Raw genomic sequence first — 26,169 nt, 5'->3', positions numbered from 1 at the left:
ATAATTTTATAAATATTAATTCTTTAATATTTATAATTTACTTTAATTTTACCATCTTGGATCATTTTGGTAAATTCAATTGTAATTTTCATTTTATATATATATATATATATATATATATATATATATATATATAGCGACTAGCATTTCAGCCCGGCGTTGACCGGGTGTTTGGAGGTGTATGTTGAGCAAAAAAAAAAAAAAAAAAAAAAAAAACTTAATCTAACTTAATAACTTGATTTGAGCCCAAAACAATAAATTTTAAGGGGTAACAATAGGGGTCAAAGTTAAAAAAAAAATTGACCTCTGTGGTCTCTTCCAAATTACTCAAACAATTTCTGGTCTAAATATTTGAAATTTTACATAAAGGGTATTCAGAGATAGGACAAGCTTTTTTATCAGTTTGGGTCGAAAATTTTTAGTTACCAATATATAAATGTATGTATGTATGTCTGTTTGCATGTCTGCCTTAAACTTTCACTAGAGGCGACGGATTTTACCAAGATCAGTACTGTTTTAAAGTTAGACCTTTCATACGACAAATATCGAAAAATTGGCTAAAAACATCAATATTTTCCCCTTCAACTAGGCACTTTTCTACAGGGAGGGGGAGGGGTCACTTTTTTCGCCGATATTTTTGAAAGGTATCCTCTCCTTTAGATTGTCTAGCCTTAATTTAAAAAAATGTCGCTTCTGGTTTGGCGGTGGTTGTAACAGCATAAACGTTTGGTTTTACCCCGTTCTTTTCCGCCTTTGCGGTATGGGTTCGAGCCTGCCTTCCTACAACACTTTTTTTTTTGCTCAACATACACATCCAAACACCCGGGCAACACCGGGCTGAAATGCTAGTTTTGATGATAGTTCGAAGAAATCATGCCAATTAATTGAAGGTTAATTGAATTGCAAGCAAGTACGCTTTAGTCAGAAACAACACTATCCTCGCTCTGTCATGCTCAAGTTGGAAATAGTACAATGTCATGCTTGTGCTATAAAATAAGCATTATAAACTAAAAAAAAAAAATTTTTTTTTTAAAATGTCCAGCTTGCTAATAGCTTTTTCTTCAGTTTGTAATGGTGAATTCTGAAATTACATTTTCAAAAGGTAAACGTGCAACTTTAAGGAATACATCTTTTTTTTTTTATGGAAATTGCTCCAGACAAAGCATAGAGCCACTGTATGCAGCTTAATATATAAATAAAAAAATAAAATTTTAATTAAAAAAATAATAAATAAATAAATAGATAAAAAAAATCACCATTTCAAGATGAAAAACTAGTTCAACAAGGTTATACGGATATAATCCAACCTAGAAACAGCAATTCTTCTCCTTCGTCAGAAAAATTGCTCACAGAATGCAAGTACTAAAGGACCAAATAAGAGAAGCGAGAGTAATAAAGTTGCTAAAAGTAAACACAAGCTCCATTTTCTACTCTCTTTATTCTTATTTCTACAGGACTTTTTTCTTTTTTTTTTTGCAAAGTAAAACTATAAAATGATATATCAACAATTTCCTCCTTTGGAGGAAGTCGGTTCAACTCGTCTAGGGTAAATGCTATTTTGGTAGTAATAACAATAAGCACGAGATAGAGTTAGATAGCAGGGGCGAAATGGATATGATTGGAAACAACAGGCTTGATTCGAGTAAAGCTTCATTGGTGAAAATCGATAAGATGATGCAGTTGCCATTTCATAGGCAGAATTATTCCGTACCAGACGACATTGTTGCGTAAACATACGAAACAATTCAAGCAAATATTTATTTGTTTTCAATTTTTTAATTTTTTTCTTCTCTTTTTTACCAAAACGGAATGAACTGACAAAAAATTGTCAAAGTTATTCAGACAAAATCGGAATGTTGACAAGAAGTAAACCGAGTAAATTGTTTGTGACCGAAAGTCAGCTGATTGAGAAAGTGAGGGGAGGGCACAAGTGTATAGAAGGTGAGGACAAAATCAATAAGCTAAAAATGGTCGATATTATATGGCATGCACATATATATGAGAGAGAGAGAGAGAGAGAGAGAGAGAGAGAGAGAGAGATGAAATAACACTAAAGCGATTTTACTGCATTTATCCAAATTTATATAGAGAGGAAGTGAAAATAAAAGTAAGATGTTGTTCTCGTTGAGTTTTCAGGCTCAGTCAACCAATGTTGGTTGAGCTGCTCAACAACGTGACTGCTGAGTGCTGATGCCATATAACTTCCCAAGAGAGGCAGAAACTAGAGTTGCTTGAACATATTTTGGGTTTGAGCCTTCTGTTCTTTATTATGACAGAGGCGCATAAGAAAATTATGAATCATAATACTTCACTTTTTGCCATTAAACTTTAATTCAAGCAAAACATCAAGTTGTAATTAGCTTGAAATTACTACCAAATTTCAAAGAGTCAATATAGTAAATAGATCGCCAAACTTCTTTCTTTTTTAATTTCGCGCGCGTGTGTGTGTGTGTGTGTGTGTGTGTGTGAATAGGGTATTTTACCGGATGCCAGAATTTCGCCCGCTATATCAGAGACTCCAACCGAGAGATCTTTATAGAATCCTGACCGTCCCTTTAAGTCTAATTGGTTGAATTGAATCTCACTTGCCCTAGGTTCATCGGGTATACTCTCCAGGCAGGTTTTTTTTTGTTTTTGTTTTTTTAGTTCTTTTCATGAGCCCAGTGGCTCCTATGATTTCAGGAAATGATTGAAATCTTCCCATGATTCCAGTTTATGGCCGAGTATATTGGCTATAGTGAATTCTCAACATTTGGAAGTAATTTTTGAACCTTCGGACTGCCGATTAAAAAATAATATCTGGCTTAAATTATGCCTTAGTAGAAAGGGGGAAAAATCAAGTATTATGGTTTAGGTACTAGTGCACTTATAGATCCGTGCTGAAATAATAACGTTATCATTTAAAAAGCCATTCTTAACATGGGGAGGGGAGGGTGTTTTGTACCTATTCTGTATTAACCTTACAATTGAATAACATATAAAACTTTAATTAAACCTGGAATACGATTTAAAAAATAGCGCAGGTCAGTAAGTGCACTAGCACCATGGTTTATTCGTGCTTCTAAACTAAATAGAAAACTTTAGTTGCCTCTATTTACTTGCCTTCCCACGAGGGAAGAGTTAGACACGAGGTCGGTTTTTTAATGATAGAGAAAAACCAGGTGACTAAAAATGAACACTCTCGATTGAGATAAAAAAAAAGTCTAAAAGAAATTCTTCACTCACCGAATACACAAGAGATGACGTGTAGCATTAGAACAAATTCTAATCTTTGCTTCTTGCCAAAAAAGACCAAAGAAGCTTTGTCTCGCGTGCATGTGCCCTATCAAAAACCCATTTTATTTTTAGATATAATTTTTTATGTGGAAAGTAAATTTAAATTTATAAATGAATAACTTGTTTATTTACAAAAAAAAAAAAATAAATAAAAAAAAAAATGCTACATGAATGTTAAAATAAATAACAGCCGTTGGGTGGTGCCAGGTGCCTCTCCAAAACCCTTTGACAAGATTTGGGAAAGGTAGGGTCCCTGTTAAAATTTTAGAAACCCAAAGATAAATCTGCATTTATTCTTACAACCCTTTTGGTTATGTAAATCGGAAAAATAGCTTGAATATGATTTCTTAGACACTATTATTTGAACACAAGTTGTCGTTTTACTTAAAGTGGAGAGGGTATTGATTGAAATAAATGGGAACTTTAGCCAACAAACTTTAACTAGAAAAGATTTTCTATCCGTCAATTTAAGGTTTCAAAATCACTTTCGAATTAAATTTTAAAGGAGGATGAAGTTTTCTGCGGTTATCCAGCAGTTGATTTCCATCAACTCATTTTAAATATATATTTTTAAATATAAGTGTACAATGTACATGAATTCTTATTCTAGTTTGGTAAATTATTTAGAGTGAAATTGGTTTCAGCATCCCCCCCCCCCCAAATAAAGAACTTTTCTACTAAACCACCAAAAACAAAACAGCAACTGATGACAAGTTTCATCGTACATGTAAAATGAAAAAACGAAAGATAGACTGGCGAAAATATAATCGTTGTCTTTATAAACAGGTTCAGGTGAAGGCTAGCTAGCTAAGGAAAACAGATAATTCATAAACCTTAAACATTTTAAACACAAGTTATCGTTCTTCCTTAGCTAACCACTTTTTATTTTTGTTTATTTTTAAAATTCATAAATTTAAATGTTTTCATGAAATGCATCTCATTCAATATTGTCAGTGAAACTACCAGAAATCAACTTCTGAGGGGGAAAAAAAAATTTTTTTTTTAAAAGTTGGTAAATGACAAGTTTCTGAAAAACGCGAACTTTTAGTTTAGCGGTACTACGAAAATACCTGCGATTAAACGACAGTATCAAATTTTTTTTCTTCAGAATAATATCGATTCAACATTAAAATTAAATAAATCATTAGTTAAGTGTGTGTGGGGAGGTAGTTTTTGATTATTTCCTATTTCGATCACGTTAATTTTAAAGAGTGATATAGGTTTTAGCGTTCCTCACAAACCATTTTTTTTTTACTTCTATTCGAACAAGGTATTGCCACTAAAACGTAAGGATTACTGTGGTAAGGGCCAGATTTATAGTGAACATCATAAATTATGCAGAAAAATCGGTAAAACTATACAAACACCGTGACAGCGAATTAACCCTACCCCTAACCCTAACCCTAAACCCTAACCCTGTCACGGTGTTTGTATAATAATACCGAAAAATCCTTGTTCATATTGTGAAACTAAGACATAAACAAATGTCCCAAGTTGGCAGGACAGTATTCAAATTTACTTTCCCCTCCACGAGGACAAAGTTAGACACAAGGTCGGTTTTTAATATAAGGAATATCCAGTTCCCTAAAAAGGGGTATTCTGGATTGGAACAAAAAAGAAAAATGGTCTCAGGCTAGGATTTCTTCTATGACTGAGAACAGAATAGACCAAGTGTAGCACTAGAACAGATACTACACTTTGTTCCAAGCCAAAATGAATGTGTTCATTGCCATAACCAGAAAACAAGGCCAAACACTGGGGGTATTTGAAGGGCCCCGGCCCCTGTGATGGTACCTGTGCCTGAGTGCCAGCCGGACGATAGTCGAAGCCTATCTATTCTTTAAACCATATTTTAGTAAACAGTACGCTAATGCTGCAGCTGCATTGCTGCACTCAAATTAAGTCGTTCAGAGTGCCCCTTTTTGGGGGAGCTGGTTTTCTTTCACATTGTTTATTTGTAAATTAAAAAAAAAAAATAAAAAAAAATAAATCTTGTTATATAAATATAAAAATACAAAAATTAAAATTAAATTAATTTTTTTTAAAAAATGAAAGAAAAAAAAATGAATAAAGAAAAGCACAACTTGATTTGGAAACAGTAAGGACAGCCCCGCCTGGAGTGCTTGTTACGAGTGAGAACTTCAACTAAGGATACCCATTAGAAAAGTAAAAAGGTACAGTTACAAGGATGATAACAGAGCCCCCTCCCAATTTTGGGAGTTGGCCTTCCACTTAATTGTTTGTTTTATCAATAGTTGTAATCTTTACATTTACAGAAAATAAATGGTAAAAAAAAAAAAAAAATCCAAAAAATCTTAAAAACGACCTTGTGTCACATTTTGTTTCGTGGGGAAGCAAATAGATAACGAGAAGATTAAAAATAAGTTACAGTAAGTTGCAATGTACACATAAAGGGCGAAAATGTAAACTCGAGCAGAAAAATAGTCGCCATCTTTATAAACAAGTTGATAACCAAGAGCACATTATTACTCATTCATGATTAAGTACTTATGCAGAAAAGATACCGTGCTATTTTTTGATAAGATTTTCGAGTTAAAATTTAAAATTTTACGGCATCTTTTGTGCAATTAATTTTAAAGTGAAAGTAGAGAATAGTTACAAGGTATACCATCCCCATCTTAAGAACGAGTTTCTAAAAATGTTATTTCAGCAAGGTACCTTCTCTGCATAAGTACCCATGATTTTCTAATTACCAACCGAGGAGAACCCTCTTAAAAAATTACGGTGCTAGTGCAGTAACTGCAGTAGTGCACTTATTAATCCGCTATTTTTTAAATAGTATTTTAAAATTTAATTAAAGTTTTATATGTTTTATTATAAAGGTACAGAATAGGTACAAAACACTCCTTTCGTCATGTTAAGAACGGCTTTCTAAATAGTATTTTAGTAGGGATCAATAAGTGCACTAGTCCGACACTCCCTCTCCATCTTTAATACTAGATTTTCTTCCTAAAAATCGAATCTTTTATTCGGTATCATAACAAATTGTTTTTTCCCTGTAAAAAGAAAACAAAAAAACTACTTGATGAAATTAAGTGAAATTTTTTTCAGAGAACTTCATTCCATAACGGATACGTACAATTTAAACTTTTTTTTCGATATTTTCATTTTTTAATGTCTTGATTAAACTGTACACGTACCAAAAATTCAGACACTTAAACAGACAAGATTGACACACAAACTTCTAGCAAATTAAAAATCGTTTGGTTTAACGTTAGGAAACCACTACTTCAGAATACCTTATTACTATATAAAAACGATTAATTTTTTTTTTTTTAAATACTGAAAAGGAGAGAAAAAAAAAAAAAAAAAAGCATATTTTTTAGTTTGTGACCCATTGTAATTGATAATTTTATAGAATTCCCATCTCCAATCGGGTGGTTATATTTTGTGGCCTTTTCTTTCAAATACATATGGGAACGATTTATAATCCATGTTATCTTGAACTTTTCAGCTTTAAGATGGCCATCATTAAAACATTATTTTAGCCAAATTAGTTCCACTTTTATAACAATTTGCTTCAATTAATAATTTAATGATCAAGTATTATCCGTTTCAATAGCAGACATCTTAAAGCTGAAAAGTTCAAAATAAACAAAAACATTTTTTATAAAAATTTTAATCATTTCGCTAGCTGAGGATGAGGTATCCTATAGGATGGCAGGCATTCACACTATCTCATACATTCCGAGAGATTTTAAACGTCCAAGTGCAATTGTTCGTATCTTTCGTGTATTTAGTTCATCGGCACCCGATTGGAGACGGAAATAGTTCTATAAAATTATCAATAACTTGTACGCATGCGTAATAAATTGAAAAAAAAAACTAAACTCAAATCTAAATTATTTTGACTATTGCAAGAATTACTTGTAAAAAAGATTTTAAAAAACGTCCCACTAAAACAAACTGCTCCCACAAAGTTACTCGGGTGTGCCCGGTGGATGACGGGAAGAACCGGAAACAGTCGACAAGTAGTTTTCTGGATATTAAGACATTATTTTCTAATTTATTACTTTATAAGTTGGAGTGGCTGTCACCATTCTTAACATGGGGGGGGGGCGGTATAACAATTTCTGTTTTTTTGTAATAAGGCTCGCCCGGCCGTTTCCGGTTATTTCCGGCATTTGCCGGTCACACCCAAGTAACTTGACGGAAATCGCGGGTTCATAAATGCACAAGTACGAACTGCTTTAATAAATTAATAGAATACGAGTGCAATTATTGTCATCATACAATGGGTCAAGGAATTGAAAGTGAAAGTACTCACTCAGTTTCATCGTTATCGAAGACGACATCTTTATCCAAAAGTTCATAATCTTTGCCGTACACTGCCGTGCCATCCACAGTATGGAACGGAACCTTGACACAGCCACGAGCTCCAGATGTTCGAATAATACGGACTTCCACTTCACCGCTGGATTCAGTAATACTCATTTCCTTCTCGTCAATTTGGAAAATACCCGGGTGATCGTCGTCAAGGATCATAACAGTGGCCAAGAACGGGTTGGCCAATTGGGCCTTGGCTTCAGCCTGCCCACTTTCAAACAGACCTTGAGAATCGCCGACACGCAGGTTGCTTAAGCGGATATAAAAGTGTTCGTCTTCTTCAAAAATATCGTCATCGATGATGGAGATGGGGAATTGTTTGTGGGTTTCCATCGGATAGAACACCAGGGTTCCTTCGGCGTAGACATAATCGGAGCCGGCGTTGGCAGTACCATCTTCAGTCTTGTAGTCGACGTAAAGAGTTTTAGTCAAGTCACCTCCTTCTCTGGTAACGGTTCCATAAAAAGTGCCAACGTTTTCCATAACAGTATAATGTCCAGGGTCGAAGTATACCTTAGTAATCTCATCTTCTGGTTTCTGATCGGCCGTAGAGGTCTGGGCGATACTTCCCTGAGCTTTTGCTTTTTTGATAATATTACCACCACCGGTCAATTTCCTAGTGGCTTGAATACGATAGAAAGCTCTGCTCTTGGGCCCACGGTTAACTGCTTCGGCTTCGGCCATGTCTTCAAGAGTCTTCATGTCCAAAGTCGGATGTTTTTTCCTCATTTCACGAAGAATTTCGATATATTCCTTTCGATGCTCTTCAAACTCCCGCATTTCAAAATCATCCTCCATTTCTTTGAGGGCACCATCTTCGCCCCCATGGTGGGCCTTACCCTCTCCGGCTTCCGCATCCTGACCCTCGCATTGAACAATAACACCTTTTTGTTTGCTGGCTCGATATTTTTTGGACAGGTACTTGTTTAGTAGTCGACGGTCAGCGATGTACGCGGTGACCACAGTGGCAGGGAAAAACATGAAGGTTAGAAGGCCTTCCCATACCTCGACCACGCCATAGGAGGACACGGCAAGAATGAAATAGAGCCATAGGTAAGCGAACACGCTCCAGGTAGCGGTAATAAAAAATACTCCCAGATGTTTAATGGTGCGGACTTCACCATTAGGAATAACAAACACACAAATGGCTGTGATAACAAACAGGTTGAAAGCGGCGCTTCCCACAATGGTGCTGGGCCCAAGACCACCAGCTTCAAATTTTTGTCCGATTACTTCAATAACGGAGAGCAAGATCTCAGGTGCGGAAGATCCGAGGGCCATAAGAGTTAAGTTTGAGACCGTTTCGTTCCAAATCCGGACGTTTACTATAGTGGTCGTGCCATCAGGTTTCTTCACGACAACGTCCTTTTCTTTGGAGGTAATCACCTCGATAGCTGCCATAAATCGATCTGCTATAATGGAAACCCCTAAGAAAAGATAGACCATCAGCACAAAATAGACTGTTGCCCTGGCCAATTTATCCCCGATACTAAGGTTACCCGTCGGTTCCCATCTAGGGATAATAAGACCATCTTTACAGGGTTCCGATTCGGTTGTACAAGTGTCGTTTCCATCCAAATCAGCCGATGCACCGATCAATTCGGAAAAGAAACCCAACACTAAAACGGACAAACTAAGAACGGTTTGAATCTTAAACGGATTCATTTTGAAACTATTAAAGTTGGGGAGGAACCCAAACTAAATCTTCAAGATTTTTATGTAAAATAAAATTAACTAAAGTTCTAAATTTTAAACAAAATAAATTCTATAACTTTTTTTCCTTTTCTTTTCAAATTGGGAAATCAAGCAAGAAAAAAACCAGGATGAAAAATTGAAAAACAAACCTTGTCTTGGAAAGACTTTTTTTTTTTTAATAAATCCTATTCCTTGGTAATTTAGATTTTTTTTTTTCCAAACAAAAAACTTAATTGTATTTTTCTTTAAGATGCGCGAAAAAAAAAAAAAAAAAAAATCCAGGCAAGTTTTCCTTTTTTTTTTTTTAATTTTTTTTTTTAGATTAATATCATCCAGACACGAAATATTGTAAAAATATTTCTGTTTTCAAAGCTTTAAGCACTTTTTGTTGTTGCAATAAGTTATCTTTTCCGTTGTAAATAAGAAAAAGGCAAAAAAAAAAAAAGTCCAATATTGGAGTTTCCACGCGTTGCGTTTTCTTTAGAAAATACAATTTTCCTTATGGATATATATATATTTTTTTTTTTTCCAAAGATTTGTTTTCGTTGTTTTTTGTTGTAAAATCCAAAACGAAAACAGTAGAATCTTTTTTTTTTTTTTGGTGCAAAAAGTTTTCGGTTTGTCGAAGAATTGGAATTAAAATCCTGTTATTTTTTTTTCTTTCCAAGTTGGAAAATTCCGCGCCGTCGAAGGAAGAAGAAATCAAATTTAAGCGATTTCAAATCGAAGAATAATTATTATTCTTCACGTTAGGAACAGCTTTCATACATCCTTAGAATTGTGTCCATAATTTTCCTGCAAAAAAAAAAAAAAAAAAAAAAAAGAGGAGGAAAAGTTATTTTCTGTAACTGCACCGATATTTTGTTTTGTAAAGCGAATAGATTTTTTTTTAAATGTATTAAATGCTTAATTAAAAGATTAAATGCTTAATTAAAAGAAAATATTTTACAAATAGAAAAAACACAAAAAAACTAAGAATATCCTTTCAGTTTTTATAATATCCCAGGTAGGTGATATAAATACACCATCTATGGGTCAGTATTTATATTATAAAATATAATTTCTTAGTTTCGGCATGGTTTGATGTTATTGCACAAACGTATTCACTTGAAAATAGATGACGTCATAAAAGATGAATGAGTTTTTTGAAAAAGAAAAAAAAAGAACTTATTTATGACGTTAACATAACGTTTAATCTTTCTCCCAGATGACGTGTGCACGGTGACACGCAAACAAGATAAGTATACGTTCTAGAGATCACAGTGTAGTAGTATCTGTTCTTCAGCACTTCAATTTCTTGTTCTATATCAGTGGAGGAGAAATCATTCACGACTGAGACAATTTTTAATTTTTGTTCCTTTCCTCCAAGTTAAAAAAAAAAAACGACCCTGGTGTCTAACTCTGTCCCGTGGGGAGGCATTGTAAATAGGAACTATACAGATAAATCGAAGTCAGTTAATAATTAAAAAATAAACATACTTTTTTTTTATTTTTATGAATGAAAAATAGTTTTGTCCTTGAAAATTAAATTAGGATTTTAGTCACACACACACACTATATATATATATATATATATATATATATATATATATATATATATTAGTCAATTTCAAAATTGTAACTACACGTAATAAAAACTATCGGACAAGATCTCGTGTGTGGGTGTGTGTGTGACTGTTCCGCGCCTATACATAACTGTGATAAATAGATTTTTTAGCCATCAAATATGTTTTAAAATATAAATTAATACAAGGAAAAAACTAATGAGATTTATTTTTCAAACCCGTTAATAAATAAAATTAATATTTTGAATATCTGTCTCAAAGTCCTCCCTCCGCCTGGGCAACAACGCCGTAGAGTTATTAATTTAGAAATAACCCCCCCCTCCCCCAATGAAAAAGAAATTAAATAATGCCGGTAAGTGAAAAAGAAAATATAAACTCCTTGAAAGATCTAGTCTACTAAATAAAAAAAATAAAAAAATAAAAATAGGTATCCGAAGTACCTAAATCCAATTTGGTAATAACTGCTTGTTCTTCTCGTACTGATAATTAAGGTTGCACACTAATTTCTTGCATAAATAACACATAAAAATAAGTAAAAGCAGAAGCTGATTACGTTTCTTTTTTTTTTTTTTTACCTGTATGTGTGTTTTTAAAATCTAATCAACAACTATATATTAATTAGTCCTCTTCCAAATTGTGGTTCAGAGAGAGATGGTAAGAAATTAACTACTAAATCCGTAGACAATTTACAAAACACAACCTACTACAAGACAACTACAGTAAAACAGTGACTTGTTGTTGTTGTTGTTGTAGATCTTCGCTTTTATTTATAGATAGATAGATGGGTCTATCTAACAGACTAAGGGGGCGGGTGAAGAAAGATAGTGACATCCGATATCATTTTATTTATATATATGAAAGAGAGGGAGAGAGAGCGAGAACAAGAGAGAGAGAGAGCGAGGGGAAAGAGAGAGAGCGAGGGGAAAGAGAGAGAGCGAGGGGAAAGAGAGAGAGCGAGGGGAAAGAGAGAGAGCGAGGGGAAAGAGAGAGAGCGAGAGGAAAGAGAGAGAGCGAGGGGAAAGAGAGAGAGAGGGGGGAAAGAGAGAGAGAGAGAGAGGGGAAAGAGAGAGAGAGAGAGGGGAAAGAGAGAGAGAGAGAGGGGAAAGAGAGAGAGGGGGGGGAAGAGAGAGAGAGAGGGGAAAGAGAGAGAGAGAGAGGGGAAGAGAGAGAGAGAGGGGAAAGAGAGAGAGAGAGGGGAAAGAGAGAGAGAGAGGGGAAAGAGAGAGAGAGGGGAAAGGGAGAGAGGAGGGGAAAGGGAGAGAGGGGGGAAAGAGAGAGAGAGAGGGGAAAGAGAGAGAGAGAGGGGAAAGAGAGAGAGAGAGGGAGAGAGGGGAGGGAGAGAGAGGGGAGGGAAAGAGAGAGGGGAGGGAAAGAGAGAGGGGAGGGAGAGAGAGGGGAAGAGAAAGAAAGAGAGAGGGGGAGACAAAGCGACCACAGTTAGGCTGTTTCGCTGTATCACAGCTCTTCAATGTGGCTAGACATTCTAGCACTTGGGATCGAAACTCTGTTGCTTTTGGGGACAGGGGACGTATGTGTTGTCCATTATGCTATCAGCACAGTAAATGATGTCATGATCTTTATATTAATCGTTTACAAGTAGCCGAGAGTGCTGTATTCTTTTTACGAAACATGCATACACACACGTGTGTGTGTGTGTGTGTATGTATGTGTGTTTACATATATTACGTTCATGTACACATTTTCAATGTTGCTTGATATACGAGTAGAGATCTATGCAGTAGAAGGCAATCAAATCAATAACTTTAATTGGTTTGGGGGTCAGTGTGGATAGGTATTGCGTAATAAACGGTTTTGTTGAATGTAAACTCGTGTATTTAAACTGGCGAATTCTCTCGGGGATGAAACACGCGTTTCTGTGCAACCTACTTGCCATAGAAGAAGGGGAAAATAGCGATATCTGATATAACTGTCGCCTTCATCTTAGCGTACGCTCTCTCTCTCTCTCTCTCTCTCTCTCTCTCTCTCTCCATATAAAAGAAAGAAACGAACTACCCCCCTCGCTTTAATCTATCTATCTATTCTGTCTATCTTTATTTTCCAATTACTTATTCTTTCTTACGTATTCTTTTTATCGATATGCCATCCCTCACTTTAAGCTGTCACTGTCTTTTTTTAATTTCTTTCTCTCAAAACCGCGTTTTATGCTTACAAGTAGCAATAATAGTCACAAAACGGAAACTATCTAAAACTATTACTTCTTGCTCTCCGTGATTATTATCAAGAACGAAATATGTATATTTACTTTAAAACTGATGACGTCATAAACGACAGTTGCCAAAAAAATCGTGGAGTGTACGTTACACACACCAGCAGCCGAAACTGCTGTCTGTTGATTTAAATACGAAAACTGAAAGCTGCCGCTTTAAAATAAATGGAGACGTACACAGGTGTCAAAACTGGATACGTCACCATATATTTGAAAGCGGCAGCAGCAGCCGTAACTGCTGGTTGCTGCTGACTGTTGTTGAATAAAATTTTTGAGCATAGTGCACGAATATCATGCCATAAGATTTTAGTAAGTATTACCTATATAATAAGCGTCTTTGTAACCGTAATTTGGAATTTATAGAATTACCAAATATTTAAGAAAATAAATTATAAAATATTGCTTTATTGGTGGTCTTGCATAAAACTAAAAATCTTGTAATTCTGCTCAGCTAATTGTTCTTATTTACACCCTCCCCCTATCTTACGATGTCATAAGGTCGGTTTTTAATTTTGAGAAATCCAGATGCCCAAACAGGTGCGCGCTGTATTGGAATAAAAATTACCTATTTAGAAAAAAAAAAAAAACTTTACTGATAAAGTACAGAGAAGAATAAAAGAAAGAAGCGTTCGAACAGATACTAGACTTTGTTCCTAGTCAAAATGCAAAGGGGTGTATTTTTATTTATTTTTTTTTGTACACTTAATGTTTTGGGATATGAAGAGGAGAACAGGGAATGAATTAAATCTGAAAGTTGTAGGTTCAAGCCCTGCCCCCTGCATTTTCAATTACACCCAAAAATAGATTTTAGTAAGTATTATCTATATTTAATCATGACCAAAGGCAACAAATTTGAAAAATATTAAAAACTATCTCAACCCAAGATGCAGCCAGTATTGCTCAGGTTTTACTTGCATGCAGGTTTTGCATTTTTTAAAACAAATTTAAGCACAATTTTCAAAGTTAAATTCAATTACAGTATCGTTCGACCATTGAATTATTAATTAAAAATATATATATATATATATATATATATATATATATATATATATATATATAAACTACGACGAATAATGTTCTTTCAAGTCATTTATCAAATTATTGTAAATAGTTTCCAAAACCGTTCAATCTCTTACTACGCCGAAAAATTTTAAAAGAATGTTTAAGACATCTTAAATGCTTCCAAATTCCTTTGAAATTACGAAGTAATTAATTCTCTTTTTCAACTATTAACAAAATATTAAATAAATGGTCGACATGTTTTATGAGTAAACAAATTTAATTTCATATTTTTTAAATCGTTTTTTTTTAATTGTTTTATTGTATAATATTGCATAATTATTTTCATAAATACGCGATTAATACTAAATAAAAATAAACGTGTTTCATCGACACGAGTAAGTGAAACAATTTAAAGATGTTTTGTAAATAGATCTTCACAGCTGCTCCATAGAATTAAAACTATCAATGGCCTCCGTTCAGTCTCGCGAGACAATGGATAGATACTCTCTGTAAGGGTGTCTGAAGTCTGCACATGTAACTGAAACAAGAATTGCGCAATGCCAACCACACCTCTCCTGATTCGATACTGAGTTCAGTGGTAAGAAAAAGTTTAAGACGACCGGAAACAATGCCGAGATAAGCGAAGAGCACCTGGTATTCTCAAATGGTCACCCATTTTAGTACTGACCTGGCTGAACGTCGCTTAACTTCAGTGATATAACAGGAACCGATGCGTCAACGTGATTTATGCCGTAAAACGAGCAATAAATAAATGTACTTTTGAAATATCTATTTTTCGCAATAGTTTCAAAGCACTAAATATACGATGTAACAGCGTTGTTGGCCGACGGGTCGGGTCGCTTAGAAAATATTCAAATCGAAACCAGCTGTGACATTTTTTTTTTTTTCTTGAATGAATGAAAAATATTGTAGTTTTATTTTGCTTTAAACGCACACACACAAGCACATATATTTTATATATATATATATATATATATATATATATATATATATATATATATATATATATATATAAGTTAAGTAGCTGTTGTAGCCTGCTTCAAGTTTCTTTTATAAAGAATCGTAAATAATTGAAACTCAAGCAAAATTTCGCGTGTCTGTTTTGTCACCTCCACAACTATCATAGCCACACAATGAATTATGCATTTTGAGGTAAATTTGTAGATTAACACTCTTAGCTACCCCCCGCCCCTTAACAACAAAAAAAAAAAAAAACGCGATTCTACTATTTTAGGCGATTACGCGTGAGCACTCTGCGGAACTTAGTGGAAAAGGGACAAAAACATTTTAGAATTCATATTCAGGGATCAGTCTCGTATATAAATTTAACGTAAAATGATCACCTATTTCTGGACCATACTAGCCTTTTAGGACAGTTAACCAACCATTTTTTTTTTCTATGGGAGCTAAATTATGTGCTTTCTGTGGGGAGAGGTGTTTTTCAACTTTGCTAATCGGATTTAGGATTCGTGGTAAAAAAGGTAGAATGGCTCGAAAATGAGACATAATTACGTTTCATTTTCATACGAAAAATGACCCACCGTTCTAAATTTTGATATATTGGAGGGAGGGGGGGGGCGGATTTCTTTTCTTCTTTTCGCAAAGTTTTTCATGGTTTTGTTCACACGTAATCGCCTGAAAAAATAGAATGTTATTTTTTGGAGGGTATATAATAAAAATATCACACAAGATCGTGTGTGCGTTTTGTTCCATTGCAACTCATAAACAAAATGAATTATTATTTCTTTAATTCTTTAAAAATTATTTAATCGAATATTTATTAAAATAAGATAAAGAAAAAAAAATTTTAAAAACTCATATTACAAAAATATTGAAAACGTGACTTATACCCCCCCCCCCCCAACCCATGCAATATGTTTCCACCCGAGCAACGCCGGGTAAATACAGATAACTCCTAGTTGCTGGTCTCGTCACGAAGACAAACATACAAGGTCGTTTTGACAGGTGAGGGGAGACAAAACTAAAATTTGTCTCAGTCTAGAAGGATTTCTCTCTCGTTGACTGAGGCCAAAAAAAAAATACGAAGTGTCAAAACAGATAATACACTTTGCTCTTAACAGAAAACTCGGGTTTGCTCGGGTGAGAACATATTGTCGACTTCGAAAAAAATGTTTACAACTTTTAAATAATAAATTGTGTTAAAACAACACAATTTAAACGGATTAAAGAAACGTGCGCCGTGGCCCGTGCGCGTGCGGTCAGTTTTGCTATTCATTTTTTTTAATATATATATATTTTTTTAATTCGTTTTAGTTGCCCCATATTTTATTTTTGATTTTAATAAATGAATAAAATAAAATAAAAATAAAAAAATAACCTATGTGTATTCACCAAAGTTACATGTAGACGAGAAACACCCGGACACGCGAGATAATGCGGAGATTTTGGAAGGTGTATTATTCGATCTCGGCAACGCGTGTTAGTTTAACGTGTCGACGTTTTGAATGAAAAATGTGTAACACTCTAGCAAAAATAGTTTTTTTTGTTTTTTTGAAACGTGTTGAATAGAGTCTCAAGTTTAGCATTCGCGTCGGTAGGAATAAATTAATTGTATGTTGTTTCGATTTACTTGCCTCTCTACGGGGGAAGAGTTAAGCAAAGCACAAGGTTGGGTTTAATACGGGGAAAATCCAGCTCCCTAAAAGGGGATACTCTAAATTGGGGGATTTATTTTTTTTTACTCTTAGTGTAGAAGGAGTACTTAAATTGTAGGGTTTTTTTATGTATTGACGAAATCAATGTACCGTACCATGTTGTAATTACATGTGTGAAATAAAATGAAATATTTTTGGCTATCTTGAACATTTCAACTCTGTAATGGCTGCCATTTTTTTTCGCCTCACATTTCGACCGGTGTAATGACAAATGCGCCCTATTATTTCTTGCTCTGTTGATTTTTGGGTATTATTATACAAACACCGTGACAGCGTTAGGGTTAGGATTAGGGTTAGGGTTAGGGTTAATTCGCTGTCACGGTGTTTGTATAGTTTTACCGATTTTTGCGGATTTAAAAAAAAAAATTTTTGCTTTGCTTATTATCCACGTGGTAATATATCATTCATTAGATTTGTGAAGAAGTTTTACTTAAAAAAAAAAAAAAAAAAAAAAGGGAAACTTACATTACATTTTAACTTTAAAAAAGAGTTAAGCGGCAAGAAGCGCACATGGCAAGCGGACAATATAATTTGCGGATATTTTGATCAACGTTAAAAAAAAAAAAAAAACGAAATAGAAATTTGCTATAAAATACTTTCCAGTTTCCAAGTCAACATTATAAAAGCTGGGATTTGAAAAATGCCACTCGTCAATAAAAATGCCGTTTTGGATGAATTTTTTTTTACTTCGGAAATAAACTTTGTACATTTTTTTTTTAGTAAGTTACAAAATAAATACTGACAGTTTATATAAAATAAACTATTTTAATCGCATATATTTTAAAATTCGTTTTACAATACTTATTTCATCATCATCCACCGAAAAATAAAGCTAGCCAAAATATCCATAATCCAAGATTTTTTTTTTTTTTTTTACTGAATGTTTGTTATTCACCCATAACTTAACTTGTTAATTGCAAAAAAATTTTGATTATAGACTTAAATATAAATTATTTTTAGAAAGATAATTAACTTAACGAACATGAGCTGTGACATTAAAACGGTCTGCACATTCTTTGGGTTATTCTCACCGCAGGGTTTCGGCCACTGTAACCTCCGGCATTCTTCAGGCGCATCTTTTCTAACTCGAAAGTTTCCAGAGGGACTCTTTTGGAAAGTTGAATATTTACTCGATTAAAAACTGACCTTGTATCTAATTTTGCCCTGTTGGGTGAGACAAATAAGAAACGTTATCCGTTTTACGGCATATCAACATTTTTTTTTTGGGGGGGGGGGTTATTTAATGTAAGAACGATATCTGTATTCCGATTATTCGTACAGCTATTCTCGCCTTGTTTCACAGCGTTTCGGCCGATGCAACTTTCGTCAGTATGAAACTGCGTACAGGTTCCAGAGTTCGACTAGATAAGGTTCCCAAGTTCTAAAAAGAAACACTTGAAGAAGGTCGGCGATTATGTCGGCCGAAACGTTGTAAAGATAACCAAGACGAGAATAGCAGTCCAAATTATCAACTCCACCTAAAGAAATTTCGAAACACACAATCTGTTCTGTTTTTGTTGAGTATTTATACACTCATAGCCGGAGATTGAAAGGAAAAACAATGTATATGTTTGCAAGTAAAATTAAAATTAAAAAAAAAACCAACATATCATTGTGATATCGACCTACCTCCCTTGGATGGATTCGACCCTCTTTTTTTTTTCCTGGTAAAAAAAAAAATGAACGATGTACAGCTGTCTTTCTATTATCCACCCTGTTAAAAGGGGTAGCTTCTTCCTTCACTAGCTTAGTGTGTGCAGTGTACACCTACTCCTGGCTCCTAGTAAACTACCAATGTTGGCATTTTCAGTCGGAGGTGTAAGTAAAGCTAGGGAATATAGGCTTTCATCATTACTTAGAGCTGTTATTCAATATTCATCATTCATTACCTGTAGTAATATTCGCTAGTACTTCTCTCCCTCTCACACACAAACACGCTTTTCCTCTTTCCCCCTTTCACTTTCTCTTTCTCTCCCCCTTCGTACTTAACTCCTCCTTCCTTACAACCCCTCCCTTTTAATGTATAACTATACAACTACACACACACATATATATATATATATATATATATATATATATATATATATATATGGTTGTTTTCTTTCAGTCTCGAGAGACAATGAATACCTTCTGAAAGGGTATCTGCATGCGCGAGGAATTTTTACTTAAGCAAGCATTGCGTAATCTACTACCGCGTTTCTCTTGAACCGGTTTTGTCTGAACTACAATGCCGGTGTTAGCAGAGAAAGTCTCGCATTATTCCAAAGTTTTTCCTTCTTAAACTAGTTTTAAACAACCAAGGTCTGTGAGTCTAGTTTGCCTTAATTTGGACTGCTATTCTAATCTTGGTTGTTATATTTACAATATTTCGACCGACATAACCGCCGACCTCCAAGTATTTTTTTTTATAGAACTTAGGAACCTTATCTAATCGAACTCTGGAACCTTTACTGCAGTTTCACAGCATTATCTTACTATCGAACGTTATCTAATTATTACCAATTTATTGATCACATTCGATGATAGGTAATATAGTGTAACTGCAGTAAATTTTATAGGTAATATAGTGTAAACCAGTAAATTTTACTATCCTTTATTACCCTCTCTCTCTCTCTCCCTCTCCTTTTGAGGTAAGCCTATCTTCTCCAATTTCATCCTTACTTTTTTTACTTCGTCCCCCCCCCTCACTTAATTATTTCCATACAAGAAACACGGGAAGCAGGGGGGAAATAATGACTTGCAGTAGTTGTATCAGTAGCATCATCGACAGTACTCTACCGTGATGGCTCAATGGTAGAGTCGTGGACCGTCGACGCAAAAGTGAAAGGTTCTCTTCTGCCACAAGTGCTTATTTTGGGGAAGAACGGGTTAAAAAAAAAAAAAAAAAAAGTTGAAATTACCTATGGAAAAAAAACAAAAAAAAAACATTTTTCTACACAAATGGATTGCATTAATGTTCTCATGGATTAATTCTAATATATATATATAATTTTTTTTTTTTTTTTTTTTTTTTAAATCTGTAAAACGGAAGACGAAACTAAACGGATTATAGTCACGTGTTCTTAGTGTGTACTTTAATTTTTAGACGAGCTCGTTGCTTGGCATCTATAAAAATGACCAAAAACAAAAACAAATTTTGCTCCGCCTGTGTTCACACTAATAATATTTATAATTATTTGAAAGGAAATACAGTTGGGAAATTGGTTAACAATTTGTTTTGTTTTTTTGCCTATCTGTTTGACATATTTGCATTAGAAATAATTGATAGATACAGGCTTCAGCATTTTAAGTTATCGCAAATCTCTGTTCTGAACAAAGTAACCCATGGTAAAGTGATGTCTTGTAACCAAACAATATGTCTGACTCCTTCATATCTTAATCCCAACCAATTTTCACGATAACTCAATGTTTGTCGTATTACCTATTTTTAACGCAAATGGGTCACAAATAAGTAGGCTAACCAAAATATGACTTTTTTGGTTAATCTCACGACTGTTTCCTGTAAAATAATTCACGTCGTCAATAATAACGTTTATTCAATACTTCTGCAATTAACGGGCAGTGAGTGCTGAAATATTACTTAGAAATCCATTCTTAACATGTGGAGGTTGTTTGGTAACTATTTTGTACTTTCATCTAACAATTTAATGAACAAAAGATATGGTAAAACTTGATCTAACTTGAAAATACTATTTAAAAAAAAAATAGCATGGTGCCTTCTCTGCATAAAATGGTTGAATTATGTCAGCAATTTAATATTTCAAATATAGATTCCGATGACCCAAACAAGAAAACCTCCGAAACTGACTTTTTAAAACTGATTTATTTTCTAATTGACTTCAGACGGGGGGATTGTCTGACTTGCTATTTCCTTTCTCTATTACCTCCTGCTCTTTTCATCGCCATACAAATAAATACACAATGATTTTTATAAAGTGAATGCATTGCATGGCTCTATCTAACCGATGTTGCCCTAGAATTTTTTTTTTTTTTTTTTTTTTTTTTTGCATCGTTTTTAGCAAAAAGAACATTTTGGGTCCTTAAACTATGAATATAACAAAATTCCTTTAAAAGTAATTTTAAATCTTCATAACTTAAAAACAAAATGGTTACGCGTTCTGTACTAAGTGGTCAAGAAATAGATAATTTTACGTTGAATGTATATCGTAAAGTTTAATTAAAGTTTTTTGTTAATCACGTGTAATCGCACGAAAATAAATCTCATTGGAATATTTCCATTGACAGCGTGGGGGTAAATAGTAAAATTTTACCATAACATTTTAGGATTTTTTTTTTTTTTTTTTGACGGGAGGTGGGTGGGGTAACATTTTCTATGAAAGTCTTCTTAACACGAAAGTATACCCCCCCCCCACCACCGAAATAATTCTCAAAAGGTGTTTGTAAAACGGAAAGGTCGGAAGGGTGAGGGAGGGGCCCCCTCACCCTTCCGACCTTTCCGTTTCACTGAGGGGGTACGCTAACGTTATTAAACTATTATAAAACTCCTAGCTAAAAATTGAACAGTGGTTTAATAAAGGGTTATTTTTCTTAAAAAAAAAAAAAAAAAAAAAAAATTTATGCCCAATTTTTCACCCTACGAAATTAGATCGTCTGGTTACCGGAGGGGAAAAAACGTGATCAAACAACCAACGTTTGCGTATCGACATGAGTTGTCCATTGTTTTTACCTGTTGAGATTGAATCAAAATATTAGCATTGCTAATAGCTAAGCAAAAATAGGGAAAATGTTTGCTTATTTGAACCTATTTTTTATTCACACGGTGTAATCCGGAAATCTTTATTTTTATTATTGTCGCCCCCCCCCCTCACCTTTCTTTTAAAATAGGCTTTTGAAAGTTAAATTATTGCTTGGTCATTGAATTATCAATTGACTCAAAGCAATTATGTTAAGGTAATATTTGATTTTTCTATAAAATAATTGGATGCAAACCAACCACTTCCAACTTTTCCATCTTTAATGAGAATTTTCTATGAATTTTAAAACCAGAAAAACTTGTCTGTTCGACAGTTTAAAGGTTTTTACATTACTTTCAAATTTCGAAGTAATTTTCTTTTTCAACTATTGGCAAAAAATTAAAATGGTCCTGTGGCCCACTTGTTTACGAAGAAACAAACTGTATTCTGATTGATTTAATTCCGTAATTAAACTATTTTCAGTAAGATTTTAAAATATTTGTGCATTTTTACGGCACTTTTAATTTCAATAGTTTAAAAAAAAAAGTGCAAGTCTCATAGATACGAGAAACACTGACACACGAGAATTAATCACATGGCAATTGTTGATGTGGAGGTTGAAGAAAAACATTTACGATAGAACCTCATTGCCATCCATAGACGTACAGAAAGGTCGTGCTAGGGGTGCCCAAAGCAGCTACCTCTTTTACTCCTGTTTTAAAAGTGCCCTTTTCAGAGTAATGACTTATAGGCCTGTGCCCCTGCCCCACCGAGACTGTGTTCATTATTATATTTTTGCCGTTTTTTATTTTTATTTTTTCCACTTTAGCACATGCTCTAAAAAAGTTGTCTGCACGTGACGGCTGTCCCCCCCCCCCGATCGTTTAGTAAAAGACCAACACCATTCTTGCTAAATAAATCTGTACATTTAATTTGGAGGTGTGCTGCTACAGTTCGTGACGAATTGTAGCAGTAACATTAGCACCCCTCCCCCCCTAGACACTTACTTAAAAATGAAAACTAAAATATTTACATTTCTTTTAAGTAATTCCCGACCGCCGGTTGTAAGGTAAAATTAGTTCAAATAAGAAATAGACTAGTGATATTACTGTTAACGTTCATTAGTTATTAGATTCTTTCTCTCTCTCTCTCTCTCTCTCTCTCAATTTACTTGTTTTCTCACTAGGACAAAAAATATGCAGTCTGTGCTTGGAGGTGGTATTTTAAAGTTAAATTTATTTTTTTGCAGTATATTTTGTTTATTAATTCGTTAGATGAAAGTACAGAATAGTTACAAACTACCCCATCCTCATATTAAGAATGGATTTCCAAATAACGTTATTATTTTAGCACGGTCCGTATTCTGTACAAATACAGAAAATCCAACTTCTCCGAAAGGCACAGGAGAATCCCTTATTTCACAGACCGTCGTGGAGTTAGTATTTCCCTCCTACCGCAGGAAGATGTGATTGGAAGATGGAGATTGGAAAGTCAGCGTCCAAGTGGTGCTGCACTGCTGCAGAACTCCGGCCTACAAAAACGGCTGAGCAGCCCTATCAACATTCCCCCAGCAGGGATGATGCTCCAAGCGACTAGCGATAAACTAACCGCTTCCCAAAGGGAGAAGATGACGTTTGGTAAGATGGACTTCCTAGAACTACATAGAACCATTTTTCAGCCTAACTTGGAAAAAAAATATCTAACTTAAATGGCCAAGAGTTGAAGTGATTGCCGAGGATGAAAATGAAAAATAACCTTAAAGTCAGACGACCATCCTTGTTGAAGTGTACTTTCTGCTTCTCTAAAAGAATCCCTTTCACAAATTCTAACTTACCTGGTTGTGATTGTCATGTGGCTCGAGACAATATTATTCCAGATGTGAACAAAACAAAGCTCTCGACCCTAATCTCCCCAACATACTCAGGAATAACAGATTTTCGACAATTTGAGGGACAGAGCTTTCCAAGTTTGAAAAAAAAAAAAACTTGACGGTTGGCGCTCGCTATACAGTCTTCTGGCTCCACTAAAATCTACGTATAAACAACGACAGCAAAGCAGAAAATTTGTGAATGAATTTAAGTCACTTATGTCTGTTAATAAAAAGTGCAGATTCGGCAGTAGACGTAAAAGTATATACGACAGAGTGTATTGCATTCGCATACGTGTGTACACTGTATGCGTGATGGTATATTCGCCTGTTTTGTTCTACTAATCATATTTAATAGTCGTTTGCTGTTTTATTGTTTTGTTTGTCTCTATCTGCCCCACCCCGATGAGAGCAAAGGTTGATACAAGGCCATTTAAATTTTTTTATTTTTTATTTTTTTTTATATGTGGAATACCCACCCTCCCCCACCAAAAAGTGACACTCTGGATGGGGGGGGGGATACATGTACAGTCCTGTCGGCACCCCTTCGCGAAGAAGGGTGCCTCGCCTCAGACGTCAGCCATTAAATCAAGACTGGACAGATACTACACTCTAATACTCGTGTAGCCGAAGGATGAAACCAAAGTATATTTTTTTTTGTTTTCTATTTCGGTAGTTCTGCAGTTTACATACGGAATAATCGCGTTGACACACCGATTCCTGTTCGATCACCGACGTTAAGCAACGTTAAGTACTAAAATGGGTGACCATCTGGGAATTCCAAGTGTTGTAACCGTGCTCTTCGTTTATGTTGGCATTGTCTCCAGTCGTCCTGGATTTCTCTTTGCAGCTGGACTTCAGACGTGCCGATTTGAGAGAAATGTGGTTGAAGATTGCGCAACCCGTGCCTCATAATTACACGCGCAGTTACCCTTGCACGGGTATACATTGTCTTTCGAGACTGAACGGAGGCTTCGACTTCTGCAGTTTACGAACCGTGCTGAAATAATAACGTCAATATTTAGAAACCTATTCTTAACATAGGGAAGGGGCTTTGTTAACTATTCTATACTTTCACCTAACAATTTAATAAACAAAAGATAACGTAAAATTTGAACTTAACTTGAAAATGATATCTAAAAAAAAAGTCTCGGTTCGTTAACTGCAGTACCGTAACGTAAACAACCTTAATGTGTGATAAAATAATTAATGCAAAATACCCTTTTTATTCACATTTTTAACCGCTCAACACAAACAAGTACAATTTTAATAACACACACACACACACACACACATCTCATACAAAGAGAAAGGAAGGCACATATGGTAACCAAACCATTCATCAGTATTAATAAACACCTTAGACAGGAGCTCGTCTGCGTGTGTATATGTTTCGCGCCTCTGCGTAACTTTGATAAATATACACATTGGATATTTTTCTGTTATAAACGCGTATTTATAAAAATAATGGAAAATTAAAACGAATTTAAAATAAACTTATTTTAAAAACGTGAAAACGAGACAGCTTCTAACTAGGTAAAATAAAATGCATGCTCTTTTTTTATTCGTTTCGGCTGTATTGTCGAACGCAACTTTCAAGAGATAGTTCCTTATTTCTGCATTAATAAAACAATGCGCTTCTACACTATTCGGTCGAAATTTTGTAGTCGATAAATGGAGTTTTCAGATAAAAAAAAAAAAAACAATGGTTTCACCTGGGTTTTTTTTTTTTTTTCAATTCTAATAAATTACAATGGTAACTTCCAAATTATGCAGTCGAAATTACCTGAATATTACTGTATTATTTAAAAAAAACACCTTTAATCATGTTAGCAGGTAAAAATTGCGGCCATCTGGTTTAAATCGAAACGGAAGATTACTTCTCTTTTGAACTCCCATGTGTCTTACGGTCGTTTTCTTCAAATTCTATTTTTATTTTCTTTAATAAATAATTTTCTACAAATAAAAAAATGTTATAAATGTTTTGAAAATTATTTTTGTTCTAAGCTGCCAGCTGCCTTCGTCAACCTCCTCAGCAATACCCACTCGGGCAACGCCGGAGGAATACATGGTGTTCTCTAGTATATCGACAAGCACTAGGATCAAAGTGTAATATCTGTTTTGATACTACACTTTTATATACATCTTACTAAATAAAACTGTTTCTGTCCTAAATCGGACAAAGAAATCCTTCCAAACTGAGGCAAATTAAATTAGTTAATTGGTTTATTTTTGCCATTTACGCGTATTTATTAAAATAAAAACAATGAAAAATTAAAACAAATTTTAAAGAATCTTATTTAAAAAAAAAAAAATGTAAGCTAGACAGTTTCTTAGGTAAAATAAAACGCACGCTTTTTTTTTTTTTTTTTTCGACTGTATTGTTGAACACTAGAAAGTTCCTTATTTTTGCAAGCGTGTCCAACATAACTGACAGATAAAATAGTGCAGATTTTTTTTTTTATTGGCTTTATTTTATTGAATAGAATCGTTTCTGTCCTCAGTCAGGGAAGCAGAAATCCCTCCAGACTAAGGCAAGTTATTTTTTAAATCCCGAGCTAAACTATCCCTTTTTTTTTTTTTTTTTTTTTTTTTTTTTTTTTTTTTTTTTTTGAAGGGTTGGATCTTCAGCACATTGTGTTTATTCTCCCCTGTTAGGGAGGCAATTAAATAAGGTCATTTTGTCCTTGATCTTTTGCCTACGAACAAAGTGTAGTGTCTGTGTTTTTGTTTTTGTGTTTTTGATAATACCCTCATCGTTTCTGTCCTCGGTTAGTGAAGGAGAAATAACTCGTGGGGA

The 26,169-nt window shown here is 34.4% G+C and overlaps 1 protein-coding gene and 1 long non-coding RNA gene across 4 annotated transcripts in view; both read right to left on the bottom strand.

Moving 5' to 3' along the window:
- The window catches only part of LOC145255858 (sodium/calcium exchanger 1-like), a 628,006-nt gene extending 618,241 nt beyond the window's left edge, over positions 1-9,765 (bottom strand). For 2 of the 3 annotated variants that reach the window (XM_080114623.1, XM_080114624.1), the window contains exon 1: positions 7,565-9,759. In XM_080114623.1, coding sequence (XP_079970749.1) covers positions 7,565-9,288 — 1,724 coding nt within the window. In that variant the 5' untranslated portion in view covers positions 9,289-9,759. Of the gene's footprint in view, positions 1-7,564 lie in introns of all 3 variants that reach the window. The other variant, XM_080114626.1, reaches the window with a different exon arrangement.
- A 307-nt stretch (positions 9,766-10,072) lies between these two features.
- On the bottom strand, positions 10,073-18,777 carry LOC145255859 (uncharacterized). The gene is made up of 2 exons (XR_013863909.1): positions 18,438-18,777; positions 10,073-10,113 (listed from the first exon to the last, which is right to left on the bottom strand). It is a non-coding gene; the product is annotated as an uncharacterized LOC145255859 (long non-coding RNA).
- Between the last annotated feature and the right edge of the window lie 7,392 nt (positions 18,778-26,169).

The sequence above is a fragment of the Euprymna scolopes genome, chromosome 31 (assembly GCF_053919585.1).
Source record: "Euprymna scolopes isolate OS-2025 chromosome 31, ASM5391958v1, whole genome shotgun sequence".
Classification (NCBI taxonomy): Eukaryota; Metazoa; Mollusca; class Cephalopoda; order Sepiida; family Sepiolidae; genus Euprymna; species Euprymna scolopes.
The sequence above is the reverse complement of the archived record's forward strand: the minus strand, read 5'-3'. Positions and strand labels throughout refer to the sequence as shown.